Below are 14,722 nucleotides of genomic sequence, written 5' to 3'. Positions count from 1 at the left end.
CATCGAAGCAAAGTGGTCTTTTCCCATTATGAAAGGAAGAGAGAGAGATGGTGTGAGGAAGAGAGAGAAAAAGATAAGAGGAAGAATAAAAGAGAAAAAGAGGCTTTCAATCAGTCTTAATATACAAACGTCAAAAATGCTGAGTTTGTTCCAGGGAGATCTGCTCTCCAGTGTTACAGCACGTCCAGAGGAGAAGAACACACTGCAGTTCCACCGTCTAGACACTAGGGGGCAAGCAAACTACACCTGGAACTCAAACATGTCATTCTGCTTCTTGGCCAACTTGGCCACCTCCTGGCGGATAGCCTGCACCAGGGCCGAGGTGGAGAGGCTGCTGAGGGGCACGCTGTCTGTGGGCCCCCCCACCTCAGGCAGGCTCTGCTGGGACGTGGCTGTGGAGGGGGTCGGGGGCCGCTCTGAGGCCTGGCTGTAGTGCCGGGGGAGCCTGGGGGGGCTGCCCTGAGGGTAGCGGGGGTGAGGGAAGGCATCCACATACCCCGGCAGGGGCACCTGGAAAAGAGGGTAGAGAGGCGTCAAGACAACCACAACACGATGTCTGCTTTCCACCAAAATGATACAAAATACAGCTGCTACTTTGAATTGCTAAAAGGTATTATCCTTATTGTTTGCTAAGTGAACATTGCTTCTCTTGCCCCATGGTATTTCAAATATATTTAAATGGGTGATAAGGGAAAATATACACAAGAACACTAGGACAAAAACTCACGATAACGGAAAGGAACAAATCAATATTGTGCAAATAAATATCAGTTACTTTAAGAAAGACTTTTTTGGATTCAAACAGAGAGTTTGAACTCTATGAATGGGTTACTGTAGAACCCTGAACTTGAGATGAGCATGACTTGACCGGTAAACAACAAACAGACTCTTAAAAAAAAAAAATCCAAAAGAAAAGGAAAAAAGAGGTGTTCATTTAGGAAATGTGCTCAACTACCCCAGTATTTTGCTGTGTCCACTCAACGCCAGCCATAAATTCAGTTCAGCAAATGGTTTCTAAATGACACTGGTTCTGCAAAAAGACACTGTGTGAAGGCATCTGGTTGAAACAGGCAGACAGACAGGGGCAATAAGAACATTCCAGAACATTCCATACAGACAAGGAGAGGCCAGTGCAGAGAGGGGAGGTCACACAGGCAATAACACATCCCACAAAGGGAGAATGGAACCCGTCTCGTGTTTTAGAGAGAAAAGAGCACTGCATAACTCAAGGCTACTGGGGGGCAACCCAATCCTGTTCAAGGGTAGATATGGATACCAGAGGACTTTCATCTCACTGTCCCGAATTCAGGTTTTTCTACACAGGGATTCTGAATGGCTGCTAATAGCAATAATATATATTTTAGATTTTCTGATGATTCAAAGATGATTGTTTTTAATTTTTCAATACAGATATCTGTGCCACACCAGCCCCTGAGCTTATATCACGTGTCTGAAGACACCCTGATAAAGCAAAGCCATCCCCATGGTGGCTGTTCCCTGACCCTGGAGCAGAATCGGGCGTTCCCCTGGCGTATGTGGGTGTGGCGTGCGGGAGGAGGGCTCTTACGGAGTCTGCCCACTGGGGGGGCACGTCCTCGGGTTCAGGGGGGTAGGACATCCAGGAGGGGCTGCGGTAGGAGGACGGGGGCGTGGAGACAAAGTACTCTGAGTAGCCGGGCCGCGTGGCGGGGATGGCGTACACCGCGGTCATGGGGTTTCCTGTGGGGAGACAGAGACCACGTTCACTGGCGTTGGTTTCAAAACAGTTATTTAGTCAGGAGAGGATTTACTGTATGCATGCACACGCACACACAGACATGCACACATACACACACACACGCACACAGACATACACACACACACACACAGACATACACACACACAGACACACACACATGCACACACACAGACATACACACACACATGCACACCCACACACGGACATACACACACACACACACACACACACACACACACACACACAGACATACACACACACTCATAAGCGACAGTCCCAGCAGCTTGTTGTTGAAAATGTTGAAAGTATTCATGAAATATTGTGTGGATCGCGGGCGGGTTGGATAAAGAGAAAGTAATGCTTTAAAAAAAATCCATAAATGTATAATTCTTGTACAATTTATATCTATAGGCTACACTGAGCTTTTTCTTTAATTATTATTTATCTGGCATTAGGGCGTAAGCCTCAGCTTTAGGGCCTAACTGTACTTGTGCCAAATACACACTAACTGCCAAATTACTATCGATTCCCTGAGGCAAAAATAATAGTTTAATTAATAAGAGAGAAGCCTCAGAATTTGACGTATTCATATTATTAGAGCTTTTATAATTACAGGTTTTATTATTACAGGTTATTAGCAATTGAGAGTGGCAGTGGATTAACCAACAGCTGACCCATGCATCATTAACACACACTCACACACACACACACACACACACACACTCAGACACACTCAGACACGCACCCACACACACACACACGCATACAGACACACACCGACATGCACCCACACACACTCAGACACACACACACGCACACAGACACACACAGACACACACACACACACACGCACCCACACACATATACACGCATACAGACACACACAGACACACCCACACACACTCACACACACACACACACACACACATAGGCTCTGACCTGAGTAGTTGGTCATGGGCTGGTCTCCTGTGATGGAGGGCAGAGCAGCTCTGGAGAGCGGGGCGTAGGGGGCGCTGTCGAGCTGCGTCTGCATGTCGGTGACAGACACCTCAGAGGTCCTGCCCTTGGGCCCCAGGTCAGAGGACGAGCTGACCAAAGAACACACACACACACACTCAGGCACTGGCCGTTTAATACCTCTAACACACACACACTCAGACACTGGCTGTTTAACACTAGAATAGCTATGGGTGGGATCATTTGACCCTGTGAGTAAAAAATCTAATTTCAGGAGCCTTCGTTCATGACTTTTCCTAGATATGTGTGTTCTACCACCCAGTATCCTTACATTTTCAAAATCACATTTATTGTGCATTCCAGGTAATCAAACTGCAGTTGGGTTGTTTTGATTAAGTAAAAATAACCAACGCCACCAGTTGTTTTTTGGCAAAAGCAGATAACTCCACATTTCATGTTTCACAAAGCCATGTAATGGATATAAGTTTATTTTAAGTGCAATGTTTAACATTCTTTAACTTAAAACAAGTAGGTAAAGTGCTGAAAATTGCAATAAAACCATCCTAGTAATGGGCAATATTAAACATGTCATACTTTCATAATACCATCATACCGTGGTTTGGAACATCCCGGCCAGACTACAAAACCCCAGAGCATGTACGTGCCAATGTTTTAACCTGCAGTATGTCATTAAAGACCACAGCTGTCCTTTCTTTAAAGAGCTACCACAGTGGTGACCAGACAAGATCATTGCAGAACTGACTCATTGATGCTAAAGTCTGAAACAGTTTACAATCAATCCTTTGGGAACTGCACTAACAGTGGGGGATAGTTGCCATCGAAGCAGAGAACGGTCAAACCCTAACCACAATCCTTACCTAAACAGTCTCTGCTCCCATGGCAACTAGCCTTTACCCTGCACTAACCTGGAAAAACACTAACTATTTTACAGTATTCCATAGTGTCACTCTCCATGTTATTGTTACTCAGTGTTTCACAATATTCAGTTTAACTCAGTCCTCCATGTTATTCAGTGTTACTCGTTTCAGTTTTTAGAGTTTCAGTTTTCACAGTATTTCATAGTGTAACTCCATAGTCCATGTTACTTATTGTTACTCAGTTACGCCGCTGCTAGGGTCCTAACAAAAACAAAGACATTTGAACACATTACACCAATCCTGAGATCCCTGCACTGGCTACCAGTCTCTCAGAGAATTGAATTCAAAATCCTCCTAATTACATACAAATCAGAAAATGATCTTGGACCAAAATACATCTCCTCCCACCCTATATTCTCGCAAGGTCACTAAGGTCAGCTGAGACTAATCAGCTAATAATTCCAAGAGTAAAAACAAAACACGGTGCAGCAGCTTTCAGTCACACTGCTGCATGCTCCTGGAACAAACTCCCTGAAGAAATCAAACCCTTAAAAAAAGGCCCAAACCCTTAAAATATTTAAATCTAAGCTAAAAACCTTAATGTTTTGCACCAGTTATGATTAAACACAAACACTTCTATCAATGTATTTTTTCCATTAACTATTGTCTTTTTAAATGTTTTATCTATTTACTTCTTATATTTGCTTTTATTCATTTATTTTATTCATTTTATTCATAATTTTTATTTTCTTATGCTCCTCTTGCTGTATTTTTAAATAATGTATGTAAAGCACTTTGAATTGCCCCTGTTGTATGAAATGTGCTATACAAAAAAACTTGCCTTGCCTTGCCTTGCCTCTGTGTTTCAGTTTCGTATTTTACAGTATTTCATAGTGTAACTGCTGTTCGACAGTGCAGAAGCTTTTTCTGAGTTGTGAATACATGCAATGCAGGGAGCTTTTCCCTGACCACAATAACGTGCTGTTTTCGCTATGTTACGTGAATACGTTTGTGCTTTCCTCTTCTGTTTACGTCAAAATTATCCATCTTAGATTACTTTTGAGCCAAAGTTTCGCCGAAATTCCCCTCAGATAACAGCGCGTCTTGTCACAGCAGTGTTCGTCACCTGACCTGATTCGCTGAATGGCTCTTATAGTAGGTAAAAAAGGCACGGCTGTTTTAGTGTTAATACCTGTAACACCTGTAATACACATCCTATACCACAGGGTGGCAGAAGCACTCCATGAAAACAACACAAGCAAGCCTTTGTGGCTCCTTATTGATATTTATGTCATCGACTAATGAACTGATTCGACTTCAAATTTATACAGGAACCAAAATCACTAAAAATCACTCACTTATCATGTCAATATAAATGCTGGAAAGCTTACTAATCAGTTGTCTGTTGAGAGTGAGCTACCTGCTGGGTAGAGCATTAGAAGCTGTAGTGTGTGTGTGTGTGTGTGTGTGTGTGTGTGTGTGTGTGTGTGTGTGTGTGTGTGTGTGTGTACGTGTGTGTGTGTGTGTACGTGTGCGTGTGCATGTGTGCGTGCATGTGTGTGTGTGTGTGTGAGTTCAAATCCCACCTGGGAACACCACCACTAGTGTGCCCTTGTGTCACTTAGCCCTCAATTACTCCAGGGAGACTGTAATCCCTGTAATCTCTAATTGTATGTTGCATCTGCTAAATGGTTAAAATGTAAATGTAAACGTGTGTGTGTGCGTGTGTGTGCCCAAGTGTGTGCGTGTGCCCGAGTGTGTGTGCATGCTTGTGTGTGTGTGTGTGTGTGTGTGTGTGTGTGTGTGTGTGTGCATGTCTGTGTATGTGTGTGTGTGTGTGTGTGTGTGTGTGCGCGTGTGTGTGTGTGTGTGTGTGTGCATGCTTGTGTGTGTGTGTGTGTGTGTGTGTGTGTGTGTGCCCAGGCCTCACCGTCTCAGCGAGGCCCCAGGAGGGGGGCCGGTGCGGGGGGGTACGGGGGGAGGAGGGGAGCCCATCGCCATGTCAGGAAGCTGGGTGAACCGGAAGGCCTTTAGGAGGAGAACACACACACACACACACACACACATACACACACGTCCACCTTGAGTCCCACGCCTGTTCAACAGCCACAGCTGTCATCAACCAAACACACACAACCATTCGTGGCGCAAGCCAGTCTAATCCTAAACCAGTCGCAGACTCTAAGCTCTCGAAAATGAAAGTGAAACTTATTGTGTCAACAATATCATGTTTTCATATTTTTTCATAACACGCAACTTGAAGTTTTAAAGTACCCACTTGATATACAACACAACAGTTTAACAATCACTAAACACTTTATTTGTGGATTGGATTCACTGTTCTCGTTTGCCGTAGACTACTGCTAAGGGAGACTTTACTTTGGGACGTGTTCAAAAGCAAGGACTGTGTGATCATCTAATTATGTGTAGTTATGTGTTTTTAGCATGTCAATGTTCTATCAGCATGTTGTGAAAAATGCAGTTAGACGTTCGTAGCGATGTACCACTGTTAGCACGTGTCGTCTTCAATTCTTTTCCGATTTGAATGTACGAAACATCATTTGAAAGCTTACAATCTGTAGTTTCATAATATGTAAAAAACCCAGAAAAATGACTTGTGTCAACGTGGGGAATTTCAACTCACCGGTTTGGGGAGGCTGCACTGATACACATCTGACCCATAGGCGGGCACCCACTGCAGCCCTCCCCCCCGCCCCCCCCTGCTCATGGTCCCGGGCGCGCTGGTCACCACCTCGGAGTAGGGCAGGGGGGGCGGCCCCGGGGAGTAGTGGCCGTGGTGGGGGTGGTGGTGGTGGTGGGGGTGGGGGTGGTGGGAGCCATGGCGCCCGGCCGTAGAGTGCCCTCCCGAGGCTAGGCTAAAGGCCTCTTCCAGCAGCAGGTGCATCTGCTGGCGCACCTCGTCGATGGAGGGCTGGGAGCTGAGGGTGGAGGTCTCCGAGTGACCTTTGTTGATCCCCCCCCCGCCGCGGCCGCACAGGTAGCCCCCCCCTCCGCCCCCCCGTGGGCCCCCCGCCAGCCGGTCCACGTCGGTCTCCTCTATGAGCTCGGGCTCCGTCTGAGAGAGAGACAGAGAGAGAGAGAGAGATAGAGAGAGAGACAGAGAGACAGAGAGCGAGAGAGATAGAAACGAGAGATAGAGAGAGAGGAAGAGAGATAGAGAGAGAGATAGAGAGAGAGAGAGAGAGATAGAGAGAGAGAGGGAGAGAGAGAGATAGAGATAGAGAGAGAGAGAGAGAGAGAGAGAGGGAGAGAGAGAGATGGTGGTGAGATAATTAGAACCACACACACACACACACAAGGCAGAGCAACCACAATAAATAATTGAACACACACTCACACAAACACACAGACACAATGAGAACAATGTGAATATGCTAAACATACACACACACAGACACACACACACACACACACTAAGACACAAAGAGAAGAGTGTGAATATGCTAGACACACACACAAACACACACACACACACACGTCCTTGTTCACACTCTGTCGTGCCGACACATGATATCATATTGACATTCCAATTAGCATCACAGTAGAGGGAGCAGAGGGATCAGCCTCAGAAAGGTGACATTCTCACACAGGCTCAGTGACTCACTAAAAATGTCATCCTATTAGTCCCTGAGCACAACCTAAACCATCCCCTCACTTCCCAGCGCTGTGGAAATGTTAAACGACGCCCCGTTTTTTTTAATGAGGTGCTCAGGAAAGGATATCCTCTCATCGGGAATAATAATAATAAAAATAATAATAATAATAATAATAATAATAACTTTTATTTGTATAGCGCTTTTCCTGCAAACGTTGCAGCTTAAAGTGCTCCAATCATTATATAATCATAATGTAATGATTTAAGTCATTTAAAGGCAATATTAAAAAGATAGGTTTTTAGTCTTGACATGAAGATATTTGCTGAGGTTGCATCCCTAATGTAAACTGGCAGTGCATTCCATAATTTGGGTGCATAAAATGAATGAATGAATGAATGAATGAATGAATGAATGGTCTTTATTGTCATTGCTATAGTACAGGTACCAAACAACGAAATTTGGGAGGGGTGGCTCCCCTGGTGCTAGGAAAGAAAAAAAAACAAGAAGGGAAAGGAGCTGGTTTACATAAATAAAGGCTATGTACACTATCCACTATACTATACTGTACAGATAAGACGACTAGGGTTGTCATATTGCACATAGTGTTATTGCACATTCATTTAAAGTGTCGCAGTTTGCAGGCTTGAAATGTACACATTTGTGCCTCAGCACTACACCTGATTTTTTCAATCCAGCAGCTGCCATCAATCCGTCCAGACTGTCCAGGGCCCAGAACCTAGGTATTTGCTGTGTTCAGGGCCTGGATGGCCCTGGGGTAGAAGCTGTGCTTCAGTCTGTTTGTCCTTGCGGCCATGGTCCTGTATCGCCTTTTCGAGGGCAGCCGGGCAAAGTGTTCGTACCCAGGGCCAGGGTGGGTTGGGTCTCTGGAGATCTTGGAGGCCTTCCTGAGACAGCGTGTGTTGTACAGCTCTTCCAGAGAGGGGAGGGGGGCGCCTTACCAAATCTCTTCTTTTGTATATGTACACAGAGAAAACACACCACACAACACAGGCAGCCCCTCCTGAAGACTCCACCCATCCCATAATCCACCTCCCCCACCCAGAGACCCCCCCCCCCCCCCCCATATCTAAACGCTACACGTCCGGGGGGTTTCATCCGGGGAGAGAAAGGTGAGAAGATGAGAGATGGAAGAAAACAAAAACACCCGTCGGTTAATGATTCAGGACATCACTGACTCATCTCCGCGGTGGGGGGGGTTGACAAGGCACTGACTCGGCGAGAGAGAGAGAGAGAGAGAGAGAGAGAGAGAGAGAGAGAGAGAGAGAGAGAGAGAGAGAGAGAGCGGATTTAATAGCGTTACCGTTGGCGATGTCGTATATCAGCTGAACGGGACGGGTCGGGTCCTGGAGAGGAGAGGAGAGGCAGCTCTCTGACAGCCGTCCCAGTAGGCCAGGAGAGTACAGTACCAGGGGACAGGAGAGTACAGTACCAGGGGACAGGAGAGTACAGTACCAGGGGACAGTCGGGTTTGTTTATGTACCCGTAGGCCATCTATCCAACCCTTCATCCCCCCCCCCCCCCCCCCCCCCAGATTAATTGTGGCCATAAACAATTCAGCGAATTACGGACGAAAGTAGTTAAGCACTGCGGCAAATTGCTGGAGGTATGTGTGTGAGTGTGTGTGTGTGTGTCTCTCTCTCTTTCTCTTTCCCTCTCTCTCTCTCTCTCTCTCTCTCTCTCTCTCTCTCTCTTTCTCTAATCTCTTCCACACTGTCTGCCTTTCTCCCTGCCCTCTCTCCGTCACTCTCTCTCTCTCTCTCTCCCTGCCATACTCTTCTCAACTCCTTTCTTCTCTCTCTCCTCCCTCTCTCTCTCTCATTTTGTCCTCCTTCACACCGTTGTCCTATCCCCTTTTTCTCCTTCTCCTCGCCTCACCCCACTTTTGCACCCACGCTCTGCTCCCTCCCTCCCTCCCTCCCTCTCTGTCCCCCCCCCTCCTTCCTTCCCTCTCTCTCTCTCTCAGTGATAAACGAGTGGGTGCGGAGGGTGCCCTACTTCCTGTATGGGAGCGGAGGGGCGCCACAGGAGACCTGGCGCAGCGCGCCTCATAAATCAGTCCCCCCCGCCCCCTCCACAACACGGACAGGCAGAGACGTGGATCCGCAGCGATGGCTCCCGCCTGCAGCATTCCCACTGTAATCAATAGAGCCAGCCCGTTCTGCTGGAAGAGGAGACGGCACCTAGCCTAGCATAGCCTGTACAGCGCCGTATTTATAGCAGACTGACACTGTTGTTAGGGTAACTGCGGGGCAGCCATCCTTCACTCCCACAGTAGGTACAAGCATGGAGGAGGCGAAGTGGAGCACGCGGTGATGGTGACCGGCTGCATTCTGAGGTGAAGTCGCTGGGAAATTGGACACACACAAGCGAACTGTCACGCTTCCTCTTCTTTTACACTTCTATTAGTGCAAAAGTTCAAAGCGCTTTACAAGGGCCTCTCGTTCACCCGTTCACACGCACGTTCACACACCGACGGCGGCAAGCTACCAGGCAAGGCGCCGGCCAACTCGTCGGGAGCGATTTGGGGGTTCGGTGTCTTGCCCAAGGGACACCTCGTGGCCAGCCCAGGGGATCGAACCGCCGAACCGCCGACATTTGCGATCATTAGACGCCGGCTCTACCTCCTGAGCCACAGCCGCCCCGACATGTGCGGTTCCCGTTTGTGAAACTGCGGGAAGAGCTTCGAAAACAAATTGAAACGTACAGTCTTCTAAAAGCTTAAAGACAAACAGCGACGCGGTTTTATTTGCCTACAAAGTATGCGTCTCGATGCGCCTTCTCGGTCTGGAAATGGAAAATGGTTGTAAGGAGGCGATTAACAGCTTTTGTTTCTAAAGTGAAAAGGCTTAGAGGTGATTAGAGTGTTTTTCATTTGTTAAGTAGCGAAGCTGAAAAAAAATGACTTTTGGAAAACTGCTCTTTTGCTCTCCCATTGATATTCCGACTGCATCGGCACCGGTGGTGTCTCCACAGCAACAGCAGCGTACCGGAGGACTCACAGATGATGCGGGGGGAGGCTGCATGCCTGAATGCATTATGAATGGAGACCTTATGAATCCTTAGCTATTAATCGTTAATCAACCGTTAAGTCTGACTCCTGGTCTGATGCAGGGCTAGACTGTGACTCCTCTCTGATACAGGGAGCAGGACTGTGACTCCTCTCTGATACAGAGCTAGACTGTGACTCCTCTCTGATACAGAGCTAGACTGTGACTCCTCTCTGATACTGAGCTAGACTGTGACTCCTGGTCTGATAGAGGGCTAGACTGTGACTCCTGGTCTGATACAGGACTAGACTGTGACTCCTCTCTGATACTGAGCTAGACTGTGACTCCTGGTCTGATAGAGGGCTAGACTGTGACTCCTGGTCTGATACAGGGCTAGACTGTAACTCCTGGTCTGATGCAGGGCTAGACTGTGACTCCTGGTCTGATACAGGGCTAGACTGTAACTCCTGGTCTGATAGAGGGCTAGACTGTGACTCCTGGTCTGATACAGGACTAGACTGTGACTCCTCTCTGATACAGAGCTAGACTGTGACTCCTGGTCTGATACAGGGCTAGACTGTGACTCCTGGTCTGATACAGGGCTAGACTGTAACTCCTGGTCTGATAGAGGGCTAGACTGTGACTCCTGGTCTGATACAGGGCTAGACTGTGACTCCTCTCTGATACAGAGCTAGACTGTGACTCCTGGTCTGATACAGGTCTCAGGACTGTGACTCCTGGTCTGATACAGGACTAGACTGTGACTCCTGGTCTGATACAGGTTTAAACTGTGACTACTGGTCTGATACAGGTCTCAGGACTGTGACTCCTGGTCTGATACAGGGCTAGACTGTGACTCCTGGTCTGATACAGGACTAGACTGTGACTCCTGGTCTGATACAGGGCTAGACTGTGACTACTAGTCTGATACAGGTCTCAGGACTGTGACTCCTGGTCTGATACAGGGCTAGACTGTGACTCCTGGTCTGATACAGAGCTAGACTGTGACTACTGGTCTGATACCGGTCTCAGGACTGTGACTCCTGGTCTGATACAGGACTAGACTGTGACTCCTGGTCTGATACAGGGCTAGACTGTGACTCCTGGTGTGATACAGGGCTGGACTGTGACTCCTGGTCTGATACAGGTCTCAGGACTGTGACTCCTGGTCTGATACAGGTCTCAGGACTGTGACTCCTGGTCTGATACAGGACTAGACTGTGACTCCTGGTCTGATACAGGGCTAGACTGTGACTCCTGGTCTGATACAGGTCTCAGGACTGTGACTCCTGGTCTGATACAGGACTAGACTGTGACTTACATCGTAGCCGCTGTTCCGGATGCCTCTCCGGGGCCTCTCCCTCATCACCAGCAGGTCCATCTCCGTCCCCCCGGGGCTGGGGCTGTTCAGGCTCTGTCTGCTCCGATAGGCTGGGTGCCTCACCTGGGAGTGCCTGTTGCAACCAATCACAGAGGAGAGAAGCGGAGACCTCAGACCAGGGGTGGGCAATTAATTTTCACAATGGGCCACATGAGAAACCGGGACTATTGTGGAGGGCCGGACCAGTAGGCTGAACTTAATTCTGCTTAATATTACTTTTATCGCTTTATAAAAAGCAGTAAATGATATGGTTTTGACTAGCTGCTACTGGTAAGAATACATGTTACGATAAGGCTATGAAAATGTGGAGTAGGTCAAATATAGAAGAGCAAGAGGACTCATTTAAACACAGGGAAGTAAATGCAGCTATAGTTTTGACCTTTTGCAACATCAGTTTGTGCCTATTATTTATTAACATTACATACATCCAACATTACTAGTCACAGTGTAGTATTTCTACCTTCTGAAATGATGGCTAGGACTGGTGATATCAAGCGAAAGGTTCTTTATATACAAATCTGCTGACATACACTTGTGATCACTTTCTTTTTCAATAAAACGAGCTATTAGATATTCACTTTCAATTCAATGTACAATTCACATTTCTCAAAAACAACAAACTGTCAACTTATATGACGTCTTTCTACAAGACATTCTGGAACCTGCAGTTCTTCTTCTTCTTAGCTAATACAACAGAAATGTACTTCTGTCAATCAATCATGTAACATATTTATCAATCTCTTAACTGTGAATCAATCATGTAACATATTAATCAATCTATTTTAACTGTGAATCAATCATGTAACACATTAATCAATCTATTTTAACTGTGAATCAATCATGTAACATATTAATCAATCTATTTTAACTGTCTAACTAACTATAAAGTTACAACACACAGAGCTAAGCATCTGAGTAGAAAAAGCAACAAGTGCTTTTGATATTTTTCAGTTCTTTTTTGTGTTCAGTCTGCCTTAAGCTTGAACAAGTGCACTGAAGTCTGGTTGAATGTCTGAGGTGGAGTACCTGATGAGTACCTGCAGAGGTGATCAGCTGAGGGTGTGACTTGCTTTAGTGTTGGCAAGTGGGTGAGAATGTTGTTCTCAATTTGGCAGGAGAGAAACTGCAACTTTCTCATGAAAGCCTTCACCAAGCTGTACATTTCATGTACAAAAAGGCCCTTGCATTGAAGTTTGGTATTTAGTTCATTCATTAGTGCAGTCACATCTACAGCAAATCCCAAATCTGCCATCCAGTCTGCATCTGAGAGCTCTGGGATGTCCTTCCCTTTCTTCTCACAGAACGCTTGAATCTCTGCTCTGAGGTCCCATACTCTTTTAAGCACTTTGCCCAGGCTGAGCCATCTGACAGCTGTGTGGTAGCCTATGTCACGATGTTCAGTCTCATGCTCCTCCAAAAGTGCAACAAACTGTCTGTGATTCAATGCCCTTGCCCTGATAAAGTTAACTATTTTAGTTACAACATCAATAACATGGTTAATTTTTAGCACTGTAAAAATACACATTTCTGTTCAGGGTCCATTTCACTCACTTTGTCTTGCATTCGCTTCAAAAGTCCAACATCTTTCCCCGTCAGATTTGGACACCCGTCTGTTGTAACACCTGCCAGTTTGTCCCATTTCAGTCCCAGCTTGTCCAAGCATTCATTTACCTCCGTGAACAAATCACTCCCTGTTGTCGTCCCTTTCATTAAGCGCATTGCTGCCAGCTCCTCCGTAATCTTAAAGTCCTTCGTTATCCCACGTACAAAGACGAGTAACTGGGCTGTGTCGTGGACATCGCAGCTCTCATTGCAGCTGAAGTTCCAGATTTCCCGCGATTTCCTCGATCCTTCTTGTTACGGTTCGCCTGGAGAGAGACACATTCTCAAATGCCTCTTTTTTCTCTGGGCATATTAGCGCCGCAGAGTCCACCAAACACTCTTTGATGAATTCCCCCTCAGAAAATGGCTTACTGTTTTTTGCTATTTTGTGGGATATCACAAAACTTGTCTTGACCGCTCCATCCCTGGATGTGTACAGTTTGGTAAAAAATCCTTGTTGGTACCGTATGCAGCTTAGCTAGCAACGCACCAGATGCCCGTTCCCGCTCTGCGTCAGTCAAGTTCTTATATTTGGCTGCATGTTTAGTCTCGTAGTGGCGATTTAAATTGTATACCTTAAACACAGCGATCTGTAATCCACAAACTGTAATCACAAAAAAGGCATTTATTCTGAAATATTTTTTTTCTGACTTTTATTCAGAAATATTTTTTTTCTGACTTTTATTCTGAAATTATTTTTTGGGCAGACTTTTATTCAGAAATTATTTTTTTCAGACTTTTATTCTGAAATACATGTTTTCAGACTTTTATTCTGAAATACATTTTTTCTGACTTTTATTCTGAAATTATTTTTTGGGCAGACTTTTATTCAGAAATTATTTTTTTCAGACTTTTATTCTGAAATACATGTTTTCAGACTTTTATTCTGAAATACATTTTTTCAGACTTTTATCCTGAAAAAAATGTTTCAGACTTTTATTCTGAAAAAATAAATCACTACCTTTTCCAGTTGAACATAAACTAAACTATTTAAATGCTGCTATTGTTTGCGAAAGATACTTACATCCCACCATTTTTTTTCAGAGGATGCAAATGTATATTTATAATGTAGCATAGGCTGCGAGACCAGCAGAAAAACTAGATCTAAATCTGTTGTGGTATTTAAAAATGGCGGTTAAGGGTGAACTCTGAACATGGGATGATGATGTTGTGACGATTTCCATTGACCAATCAACGGTCTGCAGCGTCACACGTCACACACAGCCTGGCAAAAAGTACCTCTCGCTACCCCTCTGAAACGAGAACTAAAACGGCTCGGCTCGGCCCGGCTCGGTTGGCAGTGGAGAAAGCAAAACAAACCGGGCTCACGCGGTACGGCACGGGTTGGCACGGTAGTGGAAAAGCACCATAACATAGTCACGCACGCACATACGTAAATTGAAAATAAAATTGTCACCTTCAAAATAAAAGCAATGCAATTGTACTGGACACATTGCCTACACTTATTTACATGTTATTTCTATTATTTTTTGGACCTCACACAGGGCCGGCCAGGGACAGCCATAGGGCCGCATCCGGGG

General features: G+C 45.9%; 1 protein-coding gene across 1 annotated transcript in view; it reads right to left on the bottom strand.

Annotated features, from left to right (window-relative positions):
- Nucleotides 1-240: 240 nt before the first annotated feature.
- kiaa1549lb (KIAA1549-like b) overlaps nucleotides 241-14,722 on the bottom strand; it is a gene marked incomplete at both ends in the record, with an annotated part of 96,630 nt that continues 82,148 nt past the window's right edge. The window contains 6 exons of the mRNA XM_080525953.1: nucleotides 241-510; nucleotides 1,568-1,719; nucleotides 2,678-2,826; nucleotides 5,504-5,601; nucleotides 6,218-6,649; nucleotides 11,520-11,652. Coding sequence (XP_080382079.1) covers nucleotides 241-510; nucleotides 1,568-1,719; nucleotides 2,678-2,826; nucleotides 5,504-5,601; nucleotides 6,218-6,649; nucleotides 11,520-11,652 — 1,234 coding nt within the window. The remainder of the gene's footprint in view (nucleotides 511-1,567; nucleotides 1,720-2,677; nucleotides 2,827-5,503; nucleotides 5,602-6,217; nucleotides 6,650-11,519; nucleotides 11,653-14,722) is intronic.

Source organism: Nansenia antarctica (assembly GCF_963989245.1).
Source record: "Nansenia antarctica genome assembly, chromosome: 1".
Classification (NCBI taxonomy): Eukaryota; Metazoa; Chordata; class Actinopteri; order Argentiniformes; family Microstomatidae; genus Nansenia; species Nansenia antarctica.
The sequence above is the reverse complement of the archived record's forward strand: the minus strand, read 5'-3'. Positions and strand labels throughout refer to the sequence as shown.